Raw genomic sequence first — 27,950 nt, 5'->3', positions numbered from 1 at the left:
CTGTCAGGTCTCGGTACTTCCAAGATCACTGTCAGGTCTCGGTACTTCCAAGATCACTGTCAGGTCTCGGTACTTCCAAAATTACTGTCTGGTCTCGGTACTTCCAAGATCACTGTCAGGTCTCGGTACTTCCAAGATCACTGTCAGGTCTCGGTACTTCCAAGATCACTGTCAGGTCTCGGTACTTCCAAGATCACTGTCAGGTCTCGGTACTTCCAAGATCACTGTCAGGTCTCGGTACTTCCAAGATCACTGTCAGGTCTCGGTACCAAGATCCAAGATCACTGTCAGGTCTCGGTACTTCCAAGATCACTGTCAGGTCTCGGTACTTCCAAGATCACTGTCAGGTCTCGGTCACTTCCAAGATCACTGTCAGGTCTCGGTACTTCCAAGATCACTGTCAGGTCTCGGTACTTCCAAGATCACTGTCAGGTCTCGGTACTTCCATGATCACTGTCAGGTCTCGGTACTTCCAAGATCACTGTCAGGTCTCGGTACTTCCAAGATCACTGTCAGATCTCGGTACTTCCAAGATCACTGTCAGGTCTCGGTACTTCCAAGATCACTGTCAGGTCTCGGTCCTTCCAAGTTCACTGTCAGGTCTTGGTACTTCCAAGATCAGTCAGGTCTCGGTACTTCCAAGATCACTGTCAGGTCTCGTTACTTCCAAGATCACTGTCAGGTCTCGGTACTTCCAAGATCAGTCAGGTCTCGGAACTTATAAGATCACTGTCAGGTCTCGGTACTTCCAACATCACTGTCAGGTCTCGGTACGTCCAAGATCACTGTCAGGTCTCGTTACTTCCAAGATCACTGTCAGGTCTCGTTACTTCCAAGATCACTGTCAGGTCTCGGTACTTCCAAGATCACTGTCAGGTCTCGGTACTTCCAAGATCACTGTCAGGTCTCGGTACTTCCAAGATCACTGTCAGGTCTCGGTACTTCCAAGATCACTGTCAGGTCTCGGTACTTCCAAGATCACTGTCAGTCAGTCTCGGTACTTCCAAGATCACTGTCAGGTCTCGGTACTTCCAAGATCACTCAGGTCTCGGTGATCACTCTCAGGTCTCGGTACTTCCAAGATCACTGTCAGGTCTCGGTACTTCCAAGATCACTGTCAGGTCTCGGTACTTCCAAGATCACTGTCAGGTCTCGGTACTTCCAAGATCACTGTCAGGTCTTGGTACTTCCAAGATCACTGTCAGGTCTCGGTACTTCCAAGATCACTGTCAGGTCTCGGTATTTCCAAGATCACTGTCAGGTCTCGATCACTGTCAGGTCCAAGATCACTGTCAGGTCTCGGTACATTCCAAGATTCCAAGAACACTGTCAGGTCTCGGTACTTCCAAGATCACTGTCAGGTCTCGGTACTTCCAAGATCACTGTCAGGTCTCGTTACTTCCAAGATCACTGTCAGGTCTCGTTACTTCCAAGATCACTGTCAGGTCTCGTCAGTCTCGGTACTTCCAAGATCACTGTCAGGTCTCGGTACTTCCAAGATCACTGTCAGGTCTCGGTACTTCCAAGATCACTGTCAGGTCTCGGTACTTCCAAGATCAGGTCTCGTCAGATCTCAGGTCTCTTCCAAAATCGCTGTCAGGTCTCGGTACTTCCAAGATCACTGTCAGGTCTCGGTACTTCCAAGATCACTGTCAGGTCTCGGTACTTCCAAGATCACTGTCAGGTCTCGGTACTTCCAACATCACTGTCAGGTCTCGGTACTTCCAAGATCACTGTCAGGTCTCGGTACTTCCAAGATCATCAGGTCTCGTCAAGATCACTGTCAGGTCTAGGTACTTCCAAGATCACTGTCAGATCTCGGTACTTCCAAGATCACTGTCAGGTCTCGGTACTTCCAAGATCACTGTCAGGTCTCGGTACTTCCAAGATCACTGTCAGGTCTCGGTACTTCCAAGATCACTGTCAGGTCTCGGTACTTCCAAGATCACTGTCAGGTCTCGGTACTTCCAAGATCACTGTCAGGTCTCGGTACTTCCAAGATCACTGTCAGGTCTCGGTACTTCCAAGATCACTGTCAGGTCTCCGTACTTCCAAGATCACTGTCAGGTCTCGGTACTTCCAAGATCACTGTCAGGTCTCGGTACTTCCAAGATCACTGTCAGGTCTCGGTACTTCCAAGATCACTGTCAGGTCTCGGTACTTCCAAGATCACTGTCAGGTCTCGGTACTTCCAAGATCACTGTCAGGTCTCGGTACTTCCAAGATCACTGTCAGGTCTCGGTACTTCGAAGATCCAAGATCACTGTCAGGTCTCGGTACTTCCAAGATCACTGTCAGGTCTCGGTACTTCCAAGATCACTGTCAGGTCTCGGTACTTCCAAGATCACTGTCAGGTCTCGGTACTTCCAAGATCAGTGTCAGGTCTCGGTACTTCCAAGATCACTGTCAGGTCTCGGTACTTCCAAGATCACTGTCAGGTCTCGGTACTTCCATGATCAGTCAGGTCTCGGCACCTCCAAGATCACTGTCAGGTCTCGTAATCTCCAAGATCACTGTCAGGTCTCGGTACTTCCAAGATCACTGTCAGGTTTAGGTCCTTCCAAGATCACACTCAGGTCTCAGTACTTCAAAGATCACTGTCAGGTCTCGGTACTTCCAAGATCATTGTCAGGTCTCGGTACTTCCAAGATCACTGTCAGGTCTCGGTACTTCCAAGATCACTGTCAGGTCTCGGTACTTCCAAGATCACTGTCAGGTCTCGGTACTTCCAAGATCACTGTCAGGTCTCGGTACTTCCAAGATCACTGTCAGGTCTCGGTACTTCCAAGATCACTGTCAGGTCTCGGTACTTTCAAGATCACTGTCAGGTCTCGGTACTTCCAAGATCATTGTCAGGTCTCGGTACCTCCAAGTTCACTGTCAGGTCTCGGTACTTCCAAGATCACTGTCAGGTCTCGGTACTTCACAAGATCACTGTCAGGTCTCGGTACTTCCAAGATCACTGTCAGGTCTCGGTACTTCCAAGATCACTGTCAGGTCTCGGTACTTCCAAGATCACTGTCAGGTCTCGGTACTTCCAAGATCACTGTCAGGTCTCGGTACTTCCAAGATCACTGTCAGGTCTAGGTACTTCCAAGATCACTGTCAGATCATGTCTCGGTACTTCCAAGATCACTGTCAGGTCTCGGTACTTCCAAGATCACTGTCAGGTCTCGGTCCTTCCAAGATCACTGTCAGGTCTCGGTGCTTCCAAGGTACTCGGTCCAAGATCACTGTCAGGTCTCGGTACTTCCAAGATCACTGTCAGGTCTCGGTACTTCCAAGATCACTGTCAGGTCTCGGTACTTCCAAGATCACTGTCAGGTCTCGGTACTTCCAAGATCACTGTCAGGTCTCGGTACTTCCAAGATCACTGTCAGGTCTCGGTACTTCAAAGATCACTGTCAGGTCTCGGTACTTCCAAGATCACTGTCAGGTCTCGGTCAGATCACTGTCAGGTCTCGGTACTTCCAAGATCACTGTCAGGTCTCGGTACTTCCAAGATCACTGTCAGGTCTCGGTACTTCCAAGATCACTGTCAGGTCTCGGTACTTCCAAGATCACTGTCAGGTCTCGGTACTTCCAAGATCACTGTCAGGTCTCGGTACTTCCAAGATCACTGTCAGTTCTCGGTACATCAAAGATCACTGTCAGAGTCTCGGTACTTCCAAGATCACTGTCAGGTCTCGGTACCTCCAAGATCACTGTCAGGTCTCGGTACTTCGAAGATCACTGTCAGGTCTCGGTACTTCCAAGATCACTGTCAGGTCTCGGTACCTCCAAGATCACTGTCAGGTCTAGGTACTTCCAAGATCACTGTCAGGTCTCGGTACCTCCAAGATCACTGTCAGGTCTCGGTACTTCCAAGATCACTGTCAGGTCCCGGTACTTCCAAGATCACTGTCAGGTCTCGGTACTTCCAAGATCACTGTCAGGTCTCGGTACTTCCAAGATCACTGTCAGGTCTCGGTACTTCCAAGATCAGTGTCAGGTCTCGGTACTTCCAAGATCACTGTCAGGTCTCGGTACTTCCAAGATCACTGTCAGGTCTCGGTACTTCCAAGATCACTGTCAGGTCTCGGTACTTCCAAGATCACTGTCAGGTCTCGGTACTTCCAAGATCACTGTCAGGTCTCGGTACTTCCAAGATCACTGTCAGGTCTCGGTACTTCCAAGATCACTGTCAGGTCTCGGTATTTCCAAGATCACTGTCAGGTCTCGGTCACTTCCAAGATCACTGTCAGGTCTCGGTACTTCACTGTCAGATCACTGTCAGGTCTCGATACTTCCAAGATCACTGTCAGGTCTCGGTACTTCCAAGATCACTGTCAGGTCTCGGTACTTCCAAGATCACTTTCAGGTCTCGGTACTTCCAAGATCACTGTCAGGTCTCGGTACTTCCAAGATCACTGTCAGGTCTCGGTACTTCCAAGATCACTGTCAGGTCTCGGTACTTCCAAGATCACTGTGAGGTCTCGGTACTTCCAAGATCACTGTCAGGTCTCGGTACTTCCAAGATCACTGTCAGGTCTCGGTACTTCCAAGATCACTGTCAGGTCTCGGTACTTCCAAGATCACTGTCAGGTCTCGGTACTTCCAAGATCACTGTCAGGTCTCGGTACTTCCAAGATCACTGTCAGGTCTCGGTACTTCCAAGATCACTGTCAGGTCTCGGTACTTCCAAGATCACTGTCAGGTCTCGGTACTTCCAAGATCACTGTCAGGTCTCGGTCCTTCCAAGATCACTGTCAGGTCTCGGTACTTCCAAGATCACTGTCAGGTCTCGGTCCTTCCAAGATCACTGTCAGGTCTCGGTCCTTCCAAGATCACTGTCAGGTCTCGGTACTTCCAAGATCACTGTCAGGTCTCGGTACTTCCAAGATCACTGTCAGGTCTCGTTACTTCCAAGATCACTGTCAGGTCTCGGTACTTCCAAGATCAGTCAGGTCTCGGTACTTCCAAGATCACTGTCAGGTCTCGGTCCTTTCAAGATCACTGTCAGGTCTCGGTACTTCCAAGATCACTGTCAGGTCTCGGTACCTCCAAGATCACTGTCAGGTCTCGGTACTTCCAAGATCACTGTCAGGTCTCGGTACTTCCAAGATCACTGTCAGGTCTCGGTACTTCCAAGATCACTGTCAGGTCTCGATACTTCCAAGCTCACTGTCAGGTCTCGATACCTCCAAGATCACTGTCAGGTTTCGGTACTTCCAAGATCGCTGTCAGGTCTCGGTACCTCCAAGATCACTGTCAGGTCTGGGTACTTCCAAGATCACTGTCAGGTCTCGTAACCTCCAAGATCACTGTCAGGTCTCGGTACTTCCAAGATCACTGTCAGGTCTCGGTACCTCCAAGATCACTGTCAGGTCTCGGTACCTCCAAGATCACTGTCAGGTCTCCGTACCTCCAAGATCAGTCAGGTCTCTTTACTTCCAAGATCACTGTCAGGTCTCGGTACCTCCAAGATCACTGTCAGGTCTCGGTACTTCCAAGATCACTGTCAGGTCTCGGTACCTCCAAGATCACTGTCAGGTCTCGGTACTTCCAAGATCACTGTCAGGTCTCGGTACCTCCAAGATCACTGTCAGGTCTCGGTACTTCCAAGATCACTGTCAGGTCTCGGTACCTCCAAGTTCTCTGTCAGATCTCGGTACTTCCAAGATCACTGTCAGGTCTCGTAACCTCCAAGATCACTGTCAGGTCTCGGTACTTCCAAGATCACTGTCAGGTCTCGGTACCTCCAAGATCACTGTCAGGTCTCGATACTTCCAAGATCATTGTCAGGTCTCGGTACTTCCAAGATCACTGTCAGATCTCGGTACTTCCAAGATCACTGTCAGGTCTAGGTACTTCCAAGATCACTGTCAGGTCTCGGTACTTCCAAGATCACTGTCAGGTCTCGGTACTTCCAAGATCACTGTCAGGTCTCGGTACCTCCAAGATCACTGTCAGGTCTCGGTACTTCCAAGATCACTGTCAGGTCTCGGTACCTCCAAGATCACTGTCAGGTCTCGGTACTTCCAAGATCACTGTCAGGTCTCGGTACCTCCAAGATCACTGTCAGGTCTCGGTACTTCCAAGATCAAGATCACTGTCAGGTCTCGGTACTTCCAAGATCACTGTCAGGTCTCGGTACTTCCAAGATCACTGTCAGGTCTCGGTACTTCCAAGATCACTGTCAGGTCTCGGTACTTCTAAGATCAGGTCTCGGTACTTCCAAGATCACTGTCAGGTCTCGGTACTTCCAAGATCACTGTCAGGTCTCGGTACTTCCAAGATCACTGTCAGGTCTCGGTACTTCCAAGATCACTGTCAGGTCTCGGTCCTTCCAAGATCACTGTCAGGTCTCGGTCCTTCCAAGATCACGGTCAGGTCTCGGTACTTCCAAGATCACTCTCAGGTCTCGGTACTTCCAAGATCACTGTCACATCTCGGTACTTCCAAGATCACTCTCAGGTCTCTGTCCTTCCAAGATCACTGTCAGGTCTCGGTACTTCCAAGATCACTGTCAGGTCTCGGTCCTTCCAAGATTACTGTCAGGTCTCGGTACTTCCAAGATCACTGCCAGGTCTCGGTCCTTCCAAGATCAGTCAGGTCTCGGTACTTCCAAGATCACTGTCAGGTCTCGGTCCTTCCAAGATCACTGTCAGGTCTCGGTACTTCCAAGATCACTGTCAGGTCTCGGTCCTTCCAAGATCACTGTCAGGTCTCGGTACTTCCAAGATCACTGTCAGGTCTCGGTCCTTCCAAGATCACTGTCAGGTCTCGGTACTTCCAAGATCACTGTCAGGTCTCGGTCCTTCCAAGATCACTGTCAGGTCTCGGTACTTCCAAGATCATTGTCAGGTCTCGGTCCTTCCAAGATCATTTTCAGGTCTCGGTACTTCCAAGACCACTGTCAGGTCTCGATCCTTCCAAGATCACTGTCAGGTCTCGGTACTTCCAAGATCACTGTCAGGTGTCGGTCCTTCCAAGATCACTGTCAGGTCTCGGTACTTCCAAGATCACTGTCAGGTCTCGGTACTTCCAAGATCACTGTCAGGTCTCGGTACTTCCAAGATCACTGTCAGGTCTCGGTACTTCCAAGATCACTGTCAGGTCTCGGTACTTCCAAGATCACTGTCAGGTCTCGGTACTTCCAAGATCACTGTCAGGTCTCGGTACTTCCAAGATCACTGTCAGGTCTCGGTACTTCCAAGATCACTGTCAGGTCTCGGTCCTTCCAAGATCACTGTCAGGTCTCGGTACTTCCAAGATCACTGTCAGGTCTCGGTCCTTCCAAGATCACTGTCAGGTCTCGGTACTTCCAAGATCACTGTCAGGTCTCGGTACTTCCAAGATCACTGTCAGGTCTCGGTACTTCCAAGATCACTGTCAGGTCTCGGTACTTCCAAGATCACTGTCAGGTCTCGGTACTTCCAAGATCAGTCAGGTCTCGGTACCTCCAAGATCACTGTCAGGTCTCGGTACTTCCAAGATCACTGTCAGATCTCGGTACTTCCAAGTTCACTGTCAGGTCTCGATACTTCAAAGCTCACTGTCAGGTCTCGATACCTCCAAGATCACTGTCAGGTCTCGGTACCTCCAAGATCACTGTCAGGTCTCGGTACATCCAAGATCAGTCAGGTCTCGGTACCTCCAAGATCACTGTAAGGTCTCGGTACTTCCAAGATCACTGTCAGGTCTCGGTACCTCCAAGATCACTGTCAGGTCTCGGTACTTCCAAGATCACTGTCAGGTCTCGGTACTTCCAAGATCACTGTCAGGTCTCGGTACTTCCAAGATCACTGTCAGGTCTCGGTACTTCCAAGATCACTGTCAGGTCTCGGTACTTCCAAGATCACTGTCAGGTCTCGGTACCTCCAAGATCACTGTCAGGTCTCGGTACTTCCAAGATCACTGTCAGGTCTCGGTACCTCCAAGATCACTGTCAGGTCTCGGTACTTCCAAGATCACTGTCAGGTCTCGGTACCTCCAAGATCTCTGTCAGATCTCGGTACTGTCAGGTCTCGGTACTTCCAAGATCACTGTCAGGTCTCGGTACTTCCAAGATCACTGTCAGGTCTCGGTACTTCCAAGATCACTGTCAGGTCTCGGTACTTCCAAGATCACTGTCAGGTCTCGGTACTTCCAAGATCACTGTCAGGTCTCGGTACTTCCAAGATCACTGTCAGGTCTCGGTACTTCCAAGATCACTGTCAGGTCTCGGTACTTCCAAGATCACTGTCAGGTCTCGGTACCTCCAAGATCACTGTCAGGTCTCGGTACTTCCAAGATTACTGTCAGGTCTCGGCACCTCCAAGATCACTGTCAGGTCTCGGTACTTACAAGATCACTCTCTGGTCTTGGTACCTCCAAGATCACTGTCAGGTCTCGGTACTTCCAAGATCACTGTCAGGTCTCGGTACTTCCAAGAACAATGTCAGGTCTCGGTACTTCCAAGATCACTGTCAGGTCTCGGTACTTCCAAGATCACTGTCAGGTCTAGGTACTTCCAAGATCACTGTCAGATCTCGGTACTTCCAAGATCACTGTCAGGTCTCGGTACTTTCAAGATCACTGTCAGGTCTCGGTACTTCCAAGATCACTGTCAGGTCTCGGTACCTCCAAGATCACTGTCAGGTCTCGGTACTTCCAAGATCACTGTCAGCTCTCGGTACCTCCAAGATCACTGTCAGGTCTCGGTACTTCCAAGATCACTGTCAGGTCTCGGTACCTCCAAGATCACTATCAGGTCTCGGTACTTCCAAGATCACTGTCAGGTCTCGGAACTTATAAGATCACTGTCAGGTCTCAGTACTTCCAAGATCACTGTCAAGTCTCGGTACGTCCAAGATCACTGTCAGGTCTCGGTACTTCCAAGATCAGTCAGGTCTCGGTACTTCCAAGATCACTGTCAGGTCTCGGTACTTCCAAGATCACTGTGAGGTCTCGGTACTTCCAAGATCACTGTCAGGTCTCGGTACTTCCAAGATCACTGTCAGGTCTCGGTACTTCCAAGATCACTGTCACGTCTCGGTACTTCCAAGATCACTGTCAGGTCTCGGTACTTCCAAAATCACTGTCCGGTCTCGGTACTTCCAAGATCACTGTCAGGTCTCGGTACTTCCAAGGTCACTGTCCGGGCTCGGTACTTCCAAGATCACTGTCAGGTCTCGGTACTTCCAAGATCACTGTCAGGTTTAGGTCCTTCCAAGATCACTGTCAGGTCTCAGTACTTCAAAGATCACTGTCAGGTCTCGGTACTTCCAAGATCATTGTCAGGTCTCGGTCCTTCCAAGATCATTGTCAGGTCTCGGTACTTCCAAGATCACTGTCAGGTCTCGATCCTTCCAAGATCACTGTCAGGTCTCGGTACTTCCAAGATCACTGTCAGGTCTCGGTCCTTCCAAGATCACTGTCAGGTCTCGGTACTTCCAAGATCACTGTCAGGTGTCGGTCCTTCCAAGATCACTGTCAGGTCTCGGTACTTCCAAGATCACTGTCAGGTCTCGGTCCTTCCAAGTTTACTGTCAGGTCTCGGTACTTCCAAGATCACTGTCAGGTCTCGGTGCTTCCAAGATCACTGTCAGGTCTCGGTACCTCCAACATCACTGTCAGGTCTCGGTACTTCCAAGATCACTGTCAGGTCTCGGTACTTCCAAGATCAGTCAGGTCTCGGTACCTCCAAGATCACTGTCAGGTCTCGGTACTTCCAAGATCACTGTCAGGTCTCGGTACTTCCAAGCTCACTGTCAGGTCTCGATACCTCCAAGATCACTGTCAGGTCTCGGTACTTCCAAGATCACTGTCAGGTCTCGGTACCTCCAAGATCACTGTCAGGTCTCGGTACTTCCAAGATCACTGTCAGGTCTCGATACTTCCAAGCTCACTGTCAGGTCTCGATACCTCCAAGGTCACTGTCAGGTCTCGGTACTTCCAAGATCACTGTCAGGTCTCGGTACCTCCAAGTTCTCTGTCAGATCTCGGTACTTCCAAGATCACTGTCAGGTCTCGTAACCTCCAAGATCATTGTCAGGTCTCGGTACTTCCAAGATCAGTCAGGTCTCGGTACCTCCAAGATCACTGTCAGGTCTCGGTACCTCCAAGATCAGTCAGGTCTCCGTACCTCCAAGATCAGTCAGGTCTCTTTACTTCCAAGATCACTGTCAGGTCTCGGTACCTCCAAGATCACTGTCAGGTCTCGGTACTTCCAAGATCACTGTCAGGTCTCGGTACCTCCAAGATCACTGTCAGGTCTCGGTACTTCCAAGATCACTGTCAGGTCTCGGTACTTCCAAGATCACTGTCAGGTCTCGGTACTTCCAAGATCACTGTCAGGTCTCGGTACCTCCAAGATCACTGTCAGGTCTGGGTACTTCCAAGATCACTGTCAGGTCTCGTAACCTCCAAGATCACTGTCAGGTCTCGGTACTTCCAAGATCACTGTCAGGTCTCGGTACCTCCAAGATCACTGTCAGGTCTCGGTACTTCCAAGATCACTGTCAGGTCTCGGTACTTCCAAGATCACTGTCAGGTCTCGGTACTTCCAAGATCACTGTCAGGTCTCGGTACTTCCAAGATCACTGTCAGGTCTCGGTACTTCCAAGATCACTGTCAGGTCTCGGTACTTCCAAGATCACTGTCAGGTCTCGGTACTTCCAAGATCACTGTCAGGTCTCGGTACTTCCAAGATCACTGTCAGGTCTCGGTAATTCCAAGATCACTGTCAGGTCCCGGTACTTCCAAGATCGCTGTCAGGTCTCGGTACTTCCAAGATCACTGTTACTTCACGGACCTTCCAAGATCACTGTCAGGTCTCGGTACTTCCAAAATCACTGTCAGGTCTCTGTACTTCCAAGATCACTGTCAGGTCCCGGTACTTCCAAGATCACTGTCAGGTCTCGGTACTTCCAAGATCACTGTCAGGTCTCGGTACTTCCAAGATCACTGTCAGGTCTCGGTACTTCCAAGATCACTGTCAGGTCTCGGTACTTCCAAGATCACTGTCAAGGTCTCTTCCAAGATCACTGTCAGGTCTCGGTACTTCCAAGATCACTGTCAGGTCTCGGTACTTCCAAGATCACTGTCAGGTCTCGGTACTTCCAAGATCACTGTCAGGTCTCGGTACTTCCAAGATCACTGTCAGGTCTCGGTACTTCCAAGATCACTCGGTCTCGGTCCAAGATCACTGTCAGGTCTCGGTACTTCCAAGATCAGTCAGGTCTCGGAACTTATAAGATCACTGTCAGGTCTCGGTACTTCCAAGATCACTGTCAGGTCTCGGTACGTCCAAGATCACTGTCAGGTCTCGGTACTTCCAAGATCAGTCAGGTCTCGGTACTTCCAAGATCACTGTCAGGTCTCGGTACTTCCAAGATCACTGTCAGGTCTCGGTACTTCCAAGATCACTGTCAGGTCTCGGTACTTCCAAGATCACTGTCAGGTCTCGGTACTTCCAAGATCACTGTCAGGTCTCGGTCCTTCCAAGATCACTGTCAGGTCTCGGTACTTCCAAGATCACTGTCAGGTCTCGGTACTTCCAAGATCACTGTCAGGTCTCGGTACTTCCAAGATCACTGTCAGGTCTCAGTACTTCCAGGATCACTGTCAGGTCTCGGTACTTCCAAGATCACTGTCAGGTCTTGGTACTTCCAAGATCACTGTCAGGTCTCGGTACTTCCAAGAACAATGTCAGGTCTCGGTACTTCCAAGATCACTGTCAGGTCTCGGTACTTCCAAGATCACTGTCAGGTCTCGGTACTTCCAAGATCATTGGCAGGTCTCGGTACTTCCAAGATCACTGTCAGGTATAGGTACTTCCAAGATCACTGTCAGGTCTCGGTAATTCCAAGATCACTGTCAGGTCTCTGTACTTCCAAGATCACTGTCAGGTCTCGGTACTTCCAAGATCACTGTCAGGTCACTGATCAGTCAGGTCTCGGTACTTCCAAGATCACTGTCAGGTCTCGGTACTTCCAAGATCACTGTGAGGTCTCGGTACTTCCAAGATCACTGTCAGGTCTCGGTGCTTCCAAGTCTCGGTACTTCCAAGATCACTGTCAGGTCTCGGTACTTCCAAGATCACTGTCAGGTCTGTCAAGATCACTGTCAGGTCTCGGTACTTCCAAGATCACTGACAGGTCTCGGTACCTCCAAGATCACTGTCAGGTCTCGGTACTTCCAAGATCAGTATCAGGTCTCGGTACTTCCAAGATCAAGATCACTGTCAGGTCTCGGTACTTCCAAGATCACTGTCAGGTCTCTGTACTTCCAAGATCACTGTCAGGTTTCGGTACTTCAAAGATCGCTGTCAGGTCTCGGTACCTCCAAGATCACTGTCAGGTCTGGGTACTTCCAAGATCACTGTCAGGTCTCGGTACTTCCAAGATCACTGTCAGGTCTCGGTACTTCCAAGATCACTGTCAGGTCTCGGTACTTCCAAGATCACTGTCAGGTCTCGGTACTTCCAAGATCACTGTCAGGTCTCGGTACTTCCAAGATCACTGTCAGGTCTCGGTACTTCCAAGATCACTGTCAGGTCTCGGTCCTTCCAAGATCACTGTCAGGTCTCGGTACTTCCAAGATCACTGTCAGGTCTCGGTACTTCCAAGATCACTGTCAGGTCTCGGTACTTCCAAGATCACTGTCAGGTCTCGGTACTTCCAAGATCACTGTCAGGTCTCGGTACTTCCAAGATCACTGTCAGGTCTCGGTACTTCCAAGATCACTGTCAGGTCTCGGTACTTCCAAGATCACTGTCAGGTCTCGGTACTTCCAAGATCACTGTCAGGTCTCGGTACTTCCAAGATCACTGTCAGGTCTCGGTACTTCCAAGATCACTGTCAGGTCTCGGTACGTCCAAGATCACTGTCAGGTCTCGGTACTTCCAAGATCACTGTCAGGTCTCGGTACTTCCAAGATCACTGTCAGGTCTCGGTACTTCCAAGATCACTGTCAGGTCTCGGTACTTCCAAGATCACTGTCAGGTCTCGGTCCTTCAAAGATCACTGTCAGGTCTCGGTACTTCCAAGATCACTGTCAAGTCTCGGTACTTCCAAGATCACTGTCAGGTCTCGGTACTTCCAAGATCACTGTCAGGTCTCGGTACTTCCAAGATCACTGTCAGGTCTCGGTACTTCCATGATCAGTCAGGTCTCGGTACCTCCAAGATCACTGTCAGGTCTCGGTACTTCCAAGATCACTGTCAGGTCTCGGTACTTCCAAGATCACTGTCAGGTCTCGGTACTTCCAAGATCACTGTCAGGTCTCGGTACTTCCAAGATCACTGTCAGGTCTCGGTACTTCCAAGATCACTGTCAGGTCTCGGTACTTCCAAGATCACTGTCAGGTCTCGGTACTTCCAAGATCACTGTCAGGTCTCGGTACTTCCAAGATCACTGTCAGGTCTCGGTATTTCCAAGATCACTGTCATGTCTCGGTACTTCCAAAATCACTGTCAGGTCTCGGTACTTCCAAGATCACTGTCAGGTCTCGGTACTTCCAAGATCACTGTCAGGTCTCGGTACTTCCAAGATCACTGTCAGGTCTCGGTACTTCCAAGATCACTGTCAGGTCTCGGTCGGTCAGGTCTCGGTACTTCTCACTGTCAGGTCTCGGAACTTCCAAGATCACTGTCAGGTCTCGGTACTTCCAAGATCACTGTCAGGTCTCGGTACTTCCAAGATCACTGTCAGGTCTCGGTACTTCCAAGATCACTGTCAGGTCTCGGTACTTCCAAGATCACTGTCAGGTCTCGGTACTTCCGAAATCACTGTCCGGTCTCGGTACTTCCAAGATCACTGTCAGGTCTCGGTACTTCCAAGATCACTGTCAGGTCTCGGTACTTCCAAGATCACTGTCAGGTCTCGGTACTTCCAAGATCACTGTCAGGTCTCGGTACTTCCAAGATCACTGTCAGGTCTCGGTACCTCCAAGATCACTGTCAGGTCTCGGTACTTCCAAGATCACTGTCAGGTCTCGGTACTTCCAAGATCACTGTCAGGTCTCGGTACTTCCAAGATCACTGTCAGGTCTCGGTCCTTCGTCCTTCCAAGATCTCTGTCAGGTCTCGGTACTTCAAAGATCACTGTCAGGTCTCGGTACTTCCAAGATCACTGTCAGGTCTCGGTACTTCCAAGATCACTGTCAGGTCTCGGTACTTCCAAGATCACTGTCAGGTCTCGGTACTTCCAAGATCACTGTCAGGTCTCGGTACTTCCAAGATCACTGTCAGGTCTCGGTACTTCCAAGATCACTGTCAGGTCTCGGTACTTCCAAGATCACTGTCAGGTCTCGGTACTTCCAAGATCACTGTCAGGTCTCGGTCCTTCCAAGATCACTGTCAGGTCTCGGTACTTCCAAGATCACTGTCAGGTCTCGGCCCTTCCAAGATCACTGTCAGGTCTCGGTACTTCCAAGATCACTGTCAGGTCTCGGTCCTTCCAAGATCACTGTCAGGTCTCGGTACTTCCAAGATCACTGTCAGGTCTCGTAACCTCCAAGCTCACTGTCAGGTCTCGGTACTTCCAAGATCACTGTCAGGTCTCGGAACCTCCTAGATCACTGTCAGGTCTCGATACTTCCAAGATCATTGTCAGGTATAGGTACTTCCAAGATCACTGTCAGATCTCGGTACTTCCAAGATCACTGTCAGGTCTCGGTACTTCCAAGATCACTGTCAGGTCTCGGTACTTCCAAGATCACTGTCAGGTCTCGGTCCTTCCAAGATCACTGTCAGGTCTCGGTACTTCCAAGATCACTGTCAGGTCTCGGTACTTCCAAGATCACCAAGTTAACCTCACAGACTTCTACTTACATTCAGTATAAACAAGAACTATTTTCTTTTGGGGATATTAATCCCCAGGAACAATAATAGATAACACATAACACGATTTGCATAAAACGAAAGTGATAAATAATGAGGGGAAACTTGCACTAAAAAGTGGTATTAAAATTCAGCTTACTTCAAGCCTCTTCATACACTCGTGCAGTGCCTGCGAGCCACCACAAATTGCTTGATGAACCTCAGCTGTCCAGAAGATGTGTCTAACTATAAGTGTCACTTGTAGGGGCCAAGGTGGTAAGAGAGTGTTAATATCTGAAGTACTGCTGCTGCTGCTGCCTCGTCTGGACCAGGTGTCAACCCCAGCACATGTTTTCATCTTCAGTGTGTAGATCAGCGATTCCTGGAACTACACAAAACAACACTTGTTGATTGTCATTCTACAACAACAGGATCATTAAGGCAACAAATCTTTTTGCAGCCAGTCTAAAGTACTTTATTCCCTGCATGGAAAATATTTAGGTAAATAAACACATTTGCAACGTTTAATGTATGTTTTGGCAATGTTTTACTAGCCGACAAGTGAAATGTTTCTTAAGATTTTATACCGATTATTAACCTAAGGTCTTAGAATCCTATGATACCCTAATAAAGTCAACATGTCTGGCTTAGTTCCATTAGGTTCCATTAATCCATTTTTCCAGGATGCTTCCCACAAGTCGGTTAACCGCCAGGTAACTATGTACTGTCATATGAACCTGGGGCAGCAAGTGACAGGAGCCTCTAACCTCGAGACACTCTCTGCTCGGGAACATCATCACAGAATGAGAAAGTTAATCTTTCTGTATTCTCATCCACGTTTTTGAGATCTCTAGGTATTTGAGCTCAGAGTACATAGATAAATAAATTTTGGATATCTTTATTTTTTTTTATTATCACACTGGCCGATTCCCACCAAGGCAGGGTGGCCCGAAAAAGAAAAACTTTCACCATCATTCGCTCCATCACTGTCTTGCCAGAAGGGTGCTTTACACTACAGTTTTTAAACTGCAACATTAACACCCCTCCTTCAGAGTGCAGGCACTGTACTTCCCATCTCCAGGACTCAAGTCCGGCCTGCCGGTTTCCCTGAATCCCTTCATAAATGTTACTTTGCTCACACTCCAACAGCACGTCAAGTATTAAAAACCATTTGTCTCCATTCACTCCTATCAAACACGCTCACGCATGCCTGCTGGAAGTCCAAGCCCCTCGCACACAAAACCTCCTTTACCCCCTCCCTCCAACCCTTCCTAGGCCGACCCCTACCCCGCCTTCCTTCCACTACAGACTGATACACTCTTGAAGTCATTCTGTTTCGCTCCATTCTCTCTACATGTCCGAACCACCTCAACAACCCTTCCTCAGCCCTCTGGACAACAGTTTTGGTAATCCCGCACCTCCTCCTAACTTCCAAACTACGAATTCTCTGCATTATATTCACACCACACATTGCCCTCAGACATGACATCTCCACTGCCTCCAGCCTTCTCCTCGCTGCAACATTCATCACCCACGCTTCACACCCATATAAGAGCGTTGGTAAAACTATACTCTCATACATTCCCCTCTTTGCCTCCAAGGACAAAGTTCTTTGTCTCCACAGACTCCTAAGTGCACCACTCACTCTTTTTCCCTCATCAATTCTATGATTCACCTCATCTTTCATAGACCCATCCGCTGACACGTCCACTCCCAAATATCTGAATACGTTCACCTCCTCCATACTCTCTCCCTCCAATCTGATATTCAATCTTTCATCACCTAATCTTTTTGTTATCCTCATAACCTTACTCTTTCCTGTATTCACTTTTAATTTTCTTCTTTTGCACACCCTACCAAATTCATCCACCAATCTCTGCAGCTTCTCTTCAGAATCTCCCAAGAGCACAGTGTCATCAGCAAAGAGCAGCTGTGACAACTCCCACTTTGTGTGTGATTCTTCATCTTTTAACTCCACGCCTCTTGCCAAGACCCTCGCATTTACTTCTCTTACAACCCCATCTATAAATATATTAAACAACCACGGTGACATCACACATCCTTGTCTAAGGCCTACTTTTACTGGGAAAAAATTTCCCTCTTTCCTACATACTCTAACTTGAGCCTCACTATTCTCGTAAAAACTCTTCACTGCTTTCAGTAACCTACCTCCTACACCATACACTTGCAACATCTGCCACATTGCCCCCCTATCCACCCTGTCATACGCCTTTTCCAAATCCATAAATGCCACAAAGACCTCTTTAGCCTTATCTAAATACTGTTCACTTATATGTTTCACTGTAAACACCTGGTCCACACACCCCCTACCTTTCCTAAAGCCTCCTTGTTCATCTGCTATCCTATTCTCCGTCATACTCTTAATTCTTTCAATTATAACTCTACCATACACTTTACCAGGTACACTCAACAGACTTATCCCCCTATAATTTTTGCACTCTCTTTTATCCCCTTTGCCTTTATACAAAGGAACTATGCATGCTCTCTGCCAATCCCTAGGTACCTTACCCTCTTCCATACATTTATTAAATAATTGCACCAACCACTCCAAAACTATATCCCCACCTGCTTTTAACATTTCTATCTTTATCCCATCAATCCCGGCTGCCTTACCCCCTTTCATTTTACCTACTGCCTCACGGACTTCCCCCACACTCACAACTGGCTCTTCCTCACTCCTACAAGATGTTATTCCTCCTTGCCCTATACACAAAATCACAGCTTCCCTATCTTCATCAACATTTAACAATTCCTCAAAATATTCCTTCCATCTTCCCAATACCTCTAACTCTCCATTTAATAACTCTCCTCTCCTATTTTTAACTGACAAATCCATTTGTTCTCTAGGCTTTCTTAACTTGTTAATCTCACTCCAAAACTTTTTCTTATTTTCAACAAAATTTGTTGATAACATCTCACCCACTCTCTCATTTGCTCTCTTTTTACATTGCTTCACCACTCTCTTAACCTCTCTCTTTTTCTCCATATACTCTTCCCTCCTTGCATCACTTCTACTTTGTAAAAACTTCTCATATGCTAACTTTTTCTCACTTACTACTCTCTTTACATCATCATTCCACCAATCACTCCTCTTCCCTCCTGCACCCACTTTCCTGTAACCACAAACTTCTGCTGAACACTCTAACACTACATTTTTAAACCTACCCCATACCTCTTCGATCCCATTGCCTATGCTCTCATTAGCCCATCTATCCTCCAATAGCTGTTTATATCTTACCCTAACTGCCTCCTCTTTTAGTTTATAAACATTCACCTCTCTCTTCCCTGATGCTTCTATTCTCCTTGTATCCCATCTACCTTTTACTCTCAGTGTAGCTACAACTAGAAAGTGATCTGATATATCTGTGGCCCCTCTATAAACATGTACATCCTGAAGTCTACTCAACAGTCTTTTATCTACCAATGCATAATCCAACAAACTACTGTCATTTCGCCCTACATCATATCGTGTATACTTATTTATCCTCTTTTTCTTAAAATATGTATTACCTATAACTAAACCCCTTTCTATACAAAGTTCAATCAAAGGGCTCCCATTATCATTTACACCTGGCACCCCAAACTTACCTACCACACCCTCTCTAAAAGTTTCTCCTACTTTAGCATTCAGGTCCCCTACCACAATTACTCTCTCACTTGGTTCAAAGGCTCCTATACATTCACTTAACATCTCCCAAAATCTCTCTCTCTCCTCTGCATTCCTCTCTTCTCCAGGTGCATACACGCTTATTATGACCCACTTCTCGCATCCAACCTTTACTTTAATCCACATAATTCTTGAATTTACACATTCATATTCTCTTTTCTCCTTCCATAACTGATCATTTAACATTACTGCTACCCCTTCCTTTGCTCTAACTCTCTCAGATACTCCAGATTTAATCCCATTTATTTCCCCCCACTGAAATTCTCCTACCCCCTTCAGCTTTGTTTCGCTTAGAGCCAGGACATCCAACTTCTTTTCATTCATAACATCAGCAATCATCTGTTTCTTGTCATCCGCACTACATCCACGCACATTTAAGCATCCCAATTTTATAAAGTTTTTCTTCTTCTCTTTTTTAGTAAATGTATACAGGAGAAGGGGTTACTAGCCCATTGCTCCCGGCATTTTAGTCGCCTCATACGACACGCATGGCTTACGGAGGAAAGATTCTTTTCCACTTCCCCATGGACAATAGAAGAAATAAAAAAGAACAAGAGCTATTTAGAAAAAGGAGAAAAACCTAGATGTATGTATATATATATATGCATGTGCGTGTCTGTGAAGTGTGACCAAAGTGTAAGTAGGAGTAGCAAGATATCCCCAAAACTTAATAAATCTTTTAAAAGTGCCAAAAATACATTTTACAATTCGAAAAAAAAAGACAAACATATTCAACCCTATTCTCCCTTACCACGATAACCTTCGTGTATATTTTCTATTGATGAATTTTAAGATCAAAGTTGCATTTAAAATTCTCGATACAACATTTGAATAAGAATTCCCCCAAAATACTGATGGCTGTGTCTATAAAATTTCCTGTAAAAAAATCAAATTCGAAAAAATCTTGAACTAAGATTACAACATAAATATAGCGTTTGAACTGGACAAAAGTTTAATGTTCTGTTAATTTATTTGAGAGATTTTAATGACCGAATTTACTTTCAAAAGGCAAAGAAAGTTCAATCAAAAAAGTTTAAGGTTGAGAGAAATATAATCAAATTAAGTTTCATAAAAAAGTACTAATTTCAATATTAATTTAAGTTCAGGGTTATATAAATTAGATTAATTTCGAATGAATAGAATTTGTGAAGAATTTAAGCTATGCCTGGCATGCCAGTCATGAAATTTTACTTGACATGAGACCTGACCAAATTTTCACTACACTCCCAGGCTCAGAGTGTTGGGTCAAGGGCCAGGCTGTATCTCAGCAATACAAATTTTCAGTTTTTTTTAATATTCCTTGATAATGTGAGAAATAACAAAAGCCCATGTAATTTCATTATTTTTTGCAGTGATAATTTTGCACACACATGCATGCATGCACACACACACACACACAATCAGTGAAGAGGCAGGGCCAGGAGCTATGACTCGACCTCTGCAACCACAAATAGGTGAGTACACATACACACACATACATTGATGCTGCTCCTCCTCCCACCACATATCATTCTCCCCCCTGTCCTACCTCCCTCCTCCTCTCTCTCCCTACAACACCCATCCTCACACAAACACCCACTCTGAAAATACATAAGCTTCATTCTGTGGTACAATGGGTCAACCAAAAACAAGGTCGAGAGCCAAGGGTCTGGCGGACGAAGCTGGGAAGGATGATTGGGAGGCAGAGCTCAACAAAAGGGAGGAAGACTGGGGAAGGAAGCTAGAAGAGCTTGGAAGGAGGATGGAGGAGATGATAGCTGCAGAGAGCAGAAAGTGGGAGCAACATACCATAGTAGCAGAAGCCGAAATACAGTGCTTAGAAGAGGTACTGAGAAATCTGAAACAGCCTAAAGAAAAAAAATAACAGTACAGACAAAGCATCAGGAACTTCTACATCAGACACAGACAAGGGGACTTGAAGGAGCAAGGAAGCAATACTGCATGCAAAGGTCCTGTCAGACCCACATGGGGCCAAGGAGCTTGGATATATGTAGGAACTCTACCAGACACCTGCAGGGGCCAGGAACAGCTGAGCAGGAAAGACAGACCATCGAGCAATGGGGCCTCACCTAGGGAAGGGATTGAAGGAAGGAATGCGCCAAAGGAAGGAACAAAAGCACCTCAGAGGCTGCAATGGGAGACACAGTGGGAGGAAGAAAGGGAGAGATCAGTTTTTGTCTATGGGCTCCAGGAATCCAAAGGGAAAACCTATTATGAATAAAAACAGGAGGAAATAAAAGTGATTGAAAGTATCAGGAAGGTAATAGGTGAGCGGGACATGACCCAGGTGGCATATTTTCAGAGAACTGGGTGGTTCTACATGAGAAAGAACGGCTGAGACAAACTGGAATTCCAGAGTGTGCACCTCGATCAAGACAGAACACAAGAGGAAAGGAGGATACTGAAAGAGAGAGTGCAAAAACGAAAAGAGGAATGGGAGGAAGTGACAAAGAAAAGCAGAATAACCCAAACACAGGTGGAAGTGCAAACAGACCTCCAGAAACACCCACAGAAGGACTCCAACCATGTCCCACCCCCACACCATGAACCCCAACCCTACAACAATCCCCTAGGGAAACTCTGCCCCCACTGCAACTCCCCATAGGCCCCCTCCAGGACTCCTGCTCTCCCAACCCCAATATCCTCCCAGGACCACAGTTTTAGAACAGAGGTTGAAGGTTTGGTACACGAATGCTGATGTAAAAACGAACAAATATGAAGAGTGATATGAAAGAATCAATGAGGAGTCCCCAGACATCATAGCAGTCACAGAAACGAAACTCACTGAGACAATAACAGATGCAATCTTCCCATCAGGATATCAAATCCTGAGGAAAGATAGAAGGAGCAGAGGGGGAGAAGGGGTTACACCGCTCATAAAAAAAGATGGAAATTTGAGAAAATGGAAGGCATAGATGAGATTGGAGAAAGAGAATACATAGTAGGTACACTTCAATCTGGGGAGCACAAAGTAGTCATTGCAGTGATGCATAATCCACTACAAAACCACAGGAGGCCAAGAGAGGAATATGAAGAGAGCAACAGAGCAATAATGGACACACTGATTGAGGTGGCAAGAAGAGCTCACTTGAGCAGAGCAAAGTTACTGGTTATGGGTGATTTCAATCACAGGGAGATTGGCTGGGAAAACCTTACCTGGAGCCACAAAGGAGTCCCGAAACATGGAGAGCCAAGATGATGGATGTGGTACTGGAAAACCTCATGCATCAACATGTTAAGGACATTAGCAGAGAGAGAGAGAGAAGGGAGGATGAACTAGAAAGACTGGACCTTGTGCTCACCCTGAGCAGTTCAGACTTTGAGGACATCACATATGAGAGGCCAGTAGGAGCTAGTGACCACGTGGTTCTGTGTTTTGAATACATAGAGTTACAAGTGAAGGGGGTAACAGGAGTTGAATGGGAAAAGCCAGCCTATAAATGGGGGAACTAGATAGGTTTGAGGAACTTCCTGCAAGAGGTTCAGTGGGACAGAGAACTGGTAGGGAAGTCGGTAAACGAAATGATGGAATACGTAATAACAAAATGCAAGGATGAAGAGGAAAGTTTTGTTCCCAAGCACAACAGAAATAATGGGAAGAGCAGAACGAGCCCCTAGTTTACTGGACAGAGGCAAAAACTAAGTGAAAAGAGAATGGAAAAAGTACGGAAGGCGAAGAACACAGGAAAATAAGGAGATTAGTCGAAGAACCAGGAATGAGAATGCACAGGTAAGGAGGGAGGCCCAACGACAGTATGAAAATAACATAGCATCGAAAGTCAAGCCTGACCTGAAACTGCTGTACAGTCACATTAAGAGGAAGACAAGAGTCTAAGACCAGGTGATCAGGCTGAGGAAAGAAGGAGGGAAACTCACACGAAATGATCATGAGGTATGTGAGGAACTCGACATGAGAAGTGCTTACAGTAGAGACAGGAAGGGCTCAGAGAAGTCAGCACAGAGAGGAACACCAACAGGATATATACCAACAGGCACTGGATGACATACAAACAACGGAGGAGGAGGTGCAGAAGCTGCTAAGTGACCTCGATATCTCAAAGGCGAGGGGTCCAGACAACATCTCCCCGTGGGTCCTTAGAGAAGGAGCAGAGATGCTGTGTGTGCCACTAACCACAATCTTCAATACATCTCTTGAAACTGGGCAACTACCTCAGGTATGGAAGACAGCAAATGTAGTCCCCATTTTTAAGAAAGGAGACAGAAACGAGGCACTAAACTACAGACCAGTGTCTCTGATGTGTATAGTATGCAAAGTCATGGAGAAGATTATCAGGAGAGTGGTACAGCACCTGGAACTGAACAAGATTATAAACAACAACCAGCACGAATTCATGGAAGGCAAATTATGGTGTCACAAACCTTCTGGAGTTTTATGACAAGGTAACAGAAGACACGAGAGAGAGGGGTGGGTTGATTGCATTTTCCTGGACTGCAGGAAGACCTTCGACACAGTTCCTCACAAGAGATTAGTGCAGAAGCTAGAGGATCAGGCATGTATAACAGGAAGGGCACTGCAATGGATCAGAGAATACCTGACAGGGAGGCAACAACAAGTCATGGTACGTGATGAGATATCACAGTGGGTGCCTCTGACGAGTGGGGTCCCACAGGGATCAGTCCTAGGACAAGTGCTATTTTTGATTTATATGAATGACATGATGGAAGGGGTAGACTCTGAAGTGTCCCTGTTCGCAGCTGATGTGAAGTTAACGAGAAGGATTAAATCAGATGAGGATCAGGCTGGACTACAAAGACCTGGACAGGCTGGACACATGGTTCAGCAACTGACTTCTCGAATTCAACCGTGCAAAGTCATGAAGATTAGGGAAGGGCAAAGAAGACCACAGACAGAGTATAGGTTAGGTGGACAAAGGCTGCAAACCTCACTCAAGGGTGACCATAACACCGAGCATGTCTCTAGAGACACGCATCAACTAGATAATTGCTGCAGCATATGGGTGCCTGACAAACTTGAGAATAGCATTCCAGTACCTTAGTAAGGAATCGTTCAAGACACTGTACACTGTGTACGTCAGGCCCATACTGGAGTATGCAGCACCAGTTTGGAACCCACACCTGGTCAAGCACATCAAGAAATTAAGAGAAAGTACCAAGGATTGCAATAAAGCTAGTTCCAGAGCTCATGGGAATGTCCTACGAAGAAAGGTTGAGGGAAATCGGACTGACAACATTGGAGGACAGGAGGGTCAGGGGAGACATAACAACATACAAAATACTGCATGGAATAGACAAGGTAGACAGAGATAGGATGTTCCAGAGAGGGGACACAGAAACAAGGAGTCACAATTGGAAGCTGAAGACTCAGACGAGTCACAGGGATATTAGAAAGTATTTCTTCAGTCACAGAGTTGTCAGGAAGTGAAATAGCCTAGTAAGTGATGTAGCGGAGGCATTAACCATACTTAGCTTTAAGACGAGGTATGACAAAGCTCAGAATGCTGAGAGAGAGAGAGGACCTAGTAGCGATCATGGAAGAGGCGGGTCCAGGAGCTGAGTCTCGACCCCTGCAACCCCAATTAGGAGAGTACACACACACACACGAACTAGATATCTGAAAGATGATGGTTCCGGATAACATCTCTTCATGGGTCCTGACAGAAGGAGCAGAGGTGCTCTATGTACAACTAACAACACTCTTCAACACATCTATCAAAACAGGGCAACTACCTGAGGTATGGAAGACAGCAAAAGCAGTTCCAGTTTAAAAAGAAAAAAGGGACAGACACGCATCATTAAACTACAAACGGGCGTCACTCACATGCATTGCATACAAAGTCATGGAGAAGATTATCAGAAGAGTGGTGGACCACCTAGCAATGAATGAGCTTAAAATAGACAACCAGTACAGATTCAGAGATGGAAAATCATGTGTCACAAACCTACTGGTGAGCGCAATAAGAAAAGTGAGAGAAAAGTGGGTAGACTGCATTTTCTTGGACTGTAAGAAGGCTTTTAACACATTTCCACACAAAAGACTGGTGCAAAAGCTGAAGAAACAGTCAGCTATAACAAGGAAGGCACTGCAGTGGATCAAAGAATGCCTGATGGAAGGCAACAACGAGTCATGGTATACGACGAGGAGTCAGTCCTTGAACCGATGCTGTTCCTGGTATATGTGAATGAAATTACATCGTCTGTTTGCAGACAATATGAAGTTAATGACGAGAATTCAATTGGAGGAGGATAAGGCTGGACTACAGAGGGATCTGAACTGGCTGCAAACTGGTCTAGCAACTGGCTTGTGGAGTTCAACCCCACCAAGTGTAAAGTCATGCAGATCAGGGAAGGGCAAAGACTGCACTCAGAGTGCAGTCTAGGGGAGGGGGGCCAAAGACTACAAACCTCACACAAGGAAAAGAATCTAGCAGTAAGAATAACACTGAGCACATCAACCAAATAAGTACTGCAGCATATGGGCAACTGGTTAACCTAAGTATAAAATTGTAACATCTCAGTAAGAAGTTGTTCCGGACCCTGTACACCATTTATGTCAGGCCCATATTGGAGTATACAGCACCAGTTTGGAACCCACACCTGTCCAAGCATGTCAAAAATTAGAGAAAATGCAAAGGTTTGCAACAAGACTAGTCCCGGAGCTAAGGGGAATGTTCTACGAGGAGAGGTTAAGAGAAGTCGACCTAACGACACTGGAGGACGGGGGGGGGACATGATGTTCCAAAGATGGGACACAGCAACAAGGGCTCAAAATTGGAAGTTGAAGACTCTGATGACTCACAGGGATGCTAGGAAGCATTTCTTCAGTCATAAAGTTTTCAGGAAGTGGAATAGTCTGGGAAATGATGTAGTGGAGACAAGAAGGGGTATGATAAAGCTCATGGAGAAAGGTGAGAGTGACCTAGTAGTGACCAGTGAAGAGAAGGGGCCAAGAGCTATGACTCGATCTCTGCAACCACAATTAGGTGAATTAGATGAGTATACACACACAGCACAGGCATGACATCAGGAACTTCTACAACAGTCAGAGATGAGGGGACAGTAGGGAACAAAGGAGCTATATTGTATGTGGAGGCTCATTCAGACCACCGTGGAGCCCGGAAAAGACAAGGAGCACATCAGGAACAAATAAGGGGACTAAAGAAAATGAAAGAGCTAAGCTATATGCAGAGGCCCTAACAGACCATTGCAGTGTCCAGGAAAAGATGAGGAGAAATGACAGACCACTGAGCACAGGGACATCAGCAAGAGAAGAGATTGAAGGAAGAAATACTTCAACAGAGGCAACTAAATCCTCTCAGTGGAAGGACGAAACGGACAGGTCAATAGCTCCAGGAAGTTGAAATGGAAAATTATAAAGCAAGAAGACAGGAGGAGAAAACAGTGATTGAAAGTACCATGAAAGCAATAACAGAAGACATGACCCAGTTGACAAATGTTCTGAGAATTGGGTGGTTTGCAAGAGGAAAAAGCCGGCCAGTCAAAGTAATTCTGAAGGCAGAATGAGCTCAAAACAGAATCCTGCAGGAGAAAGCACGGCTAAGGAACATACCAAAGTACCAGAGGGTGTACCTCGACTGTGACAGAACACAAGAAGAAAGGCAGAAACTGAAAGAGAGGGTACAAACAAGCAAGGAGGAACAAGAGACAAAGACGGACATGAGCAGAAGAAACCAGACTCAGGAGGAAGAACAAATACAACCTCTTTCAGAACCACCCACAGAAAGACCTCAACCATGACAGCCCCAATGCAACCAAACAATCTAAACCGAAGGCCACACACTGTACCCTCTGCTTCCACCCCTATCATCGCAAACTCCACCCCAGCAGAAACCCCCCAGAGGTCCCCGCCAGGTCTCCTGCTCCCCCAACCCAAATATTATCCCCAGACCACAGTTTTACAAAAATGGTTGAAGGTTTGGTATACAAATGCAGATGGAATAACAAATAAATGTGAGGAGTGGCATGAAAGAATCAAGGAGAAGTCCCCAGACATCATAGCAGTCACAGAAATATAACTCACTGGGATGATAACAGATGCAATCTTCCCACCTGGATATAAGATCCTGAGGAAAGACAGAGGTAACAGAGGGGGAGGAGGAGTTGCACTACTCATTAAAAATCAATGAGGAATTGAGGAACAGAAGGAATGGCATAGACAGATGTAAGCCATAGCTCCGTGTCTTCCTTTGTGGATGACACCCAGGTCACCATGACAGTGACCTCCATTGAAGACACTCGGAGACTCCAAGCAGACATCAACCAAATCTTCGAATGGCCCACTCAAAACAATATGAAGTTCAACGAGGAGAAATTTCAACCACTCAGATATGGAAAACTTAAAGAAATTAAAAATGCGTCAGGGTATACCACAAATTCTAACCATACAATAGAGCAGAAAAGTTATGTGAAGGACCTGGGATTGATAATGTCAGAGGATCTTGCCTTCAAAGACCACAACAATGTAATTACCTCATCCTCTAGGAAAATGATAGGATGGATAATGAGAACCTTCAAAACTAGGGATGCCAAGCCCATGATGATTTTCTTCAAATCGCTTGTGCTCTCTAGGCGGCTGGAATACTGCGGTACACTAACGGCCCCTTTCAAGGCTGGCGACATTGCGGACCTGGAGTGTACAAAAAACTTTCACGGCACACAAGTGCAATAAGGCACCTAAACTACCGGGAACGGTAGTTTAGGTGCCTTATTGAAGGCGAGAGAGATACGTGGTAATATACACTTGGAAGGTCCTGGAGGGATTGATACCAAACCTGCACACAAAAACCACTCCATTTGAAAACAAAAGACTTGGCAGGAGATGCAACATTCCCCGGATGAAAAGCAGGGGTGCCACAAGTTCACTGAGAGACAACACAATAAGTGTCTGGGGAACAAGACTGTTCAATCGACTCCCAGTATACATAAGGGGGATTACCAATAGATGCCTGGCTGTCTTCAAGAAGGCACTGGACAGGCACCTAAAGTCAGTACCTGACCAACCGGGCTGTGGTTCGTATGTCAGCTTGCATGCAGCCAGCAGTAACAGCCTGGTTGATCAGACCCTGATCCACCATGAAGCCTGGTCTCAGACCGGGCAACGGGGGCGTTGACCCCCGAAAACCTTTCCAGGTAAACTCCAGGTAGATACAATTCAGTGTGGGGGACATAAGGTAGTCATTGCAGTGATGTGCAACCCGTGACAAAACTGCTCACACAAGTAGAACAAAGTTACTAGTTATGGGCGATATCAGTCACAAGAAGATTGACTGGGAAAACCTGGAGCCAAGTGGGGGTCCTGAAACATGGAGACCCAAGATGATGGATGTGGTACTGGAAAACCTCATGCATCAACATGACAGGGACACTACCAGAGAGAGGGGGGAGGCTGAACCAGCCTCCCTCAGACATCGAGGATATCACATATGAAAAGCCCCTTGGAGCTAGTGATCATGTGGTCATCAGCTATGAATTCATATT

General features: G+C 46.9%; 1 protein-coding gene across 1 annotated transcript in view; it reads right to left on the bottom strand.

Annotated features, from left to right (window-relative positions):
* Positions 1–27,950, bottom strand: part of LOC128700457 (dynein axonemal heavy chain 12-like) — a gene marked incomplete at its 5' end in the record, with an annotated part of 447,977 nt that overhangs the window by 293,389 nt on the left and 126,638 nt on the right. Inside the window, one exon of the mRNA XM_070079936.1 lies at positions 14,946–15,173. Within this exon, the coding sequence (XP_069936037.1) occupies positions 14,946–15,173 (228 nt within the window). The remainder of the gene's footprint in view (positions 1–14,945; positions 15,174–27,950) is intronic.

The sequence above is a fragment of the Cherax quadricarinatus genome, unplaced genomic scaffold, assembly GCF_038502225.1.
Source record: "Cherax quadricarinatus isolate ZL_2023a unplaced genomic scaffold, ASM3850222v1 Contig49, whole genome shotgun sequence".
Taxonomy (NCBI): Eukaryota; Metazoa; Arthropoda; class Malacostraca; order Decapoda; family Parastacidae; genus Cherax; species Cherax quadricarinatus.
This window is presented reverse-complemented; position numbering and strand designations above follow the sequence as displayed.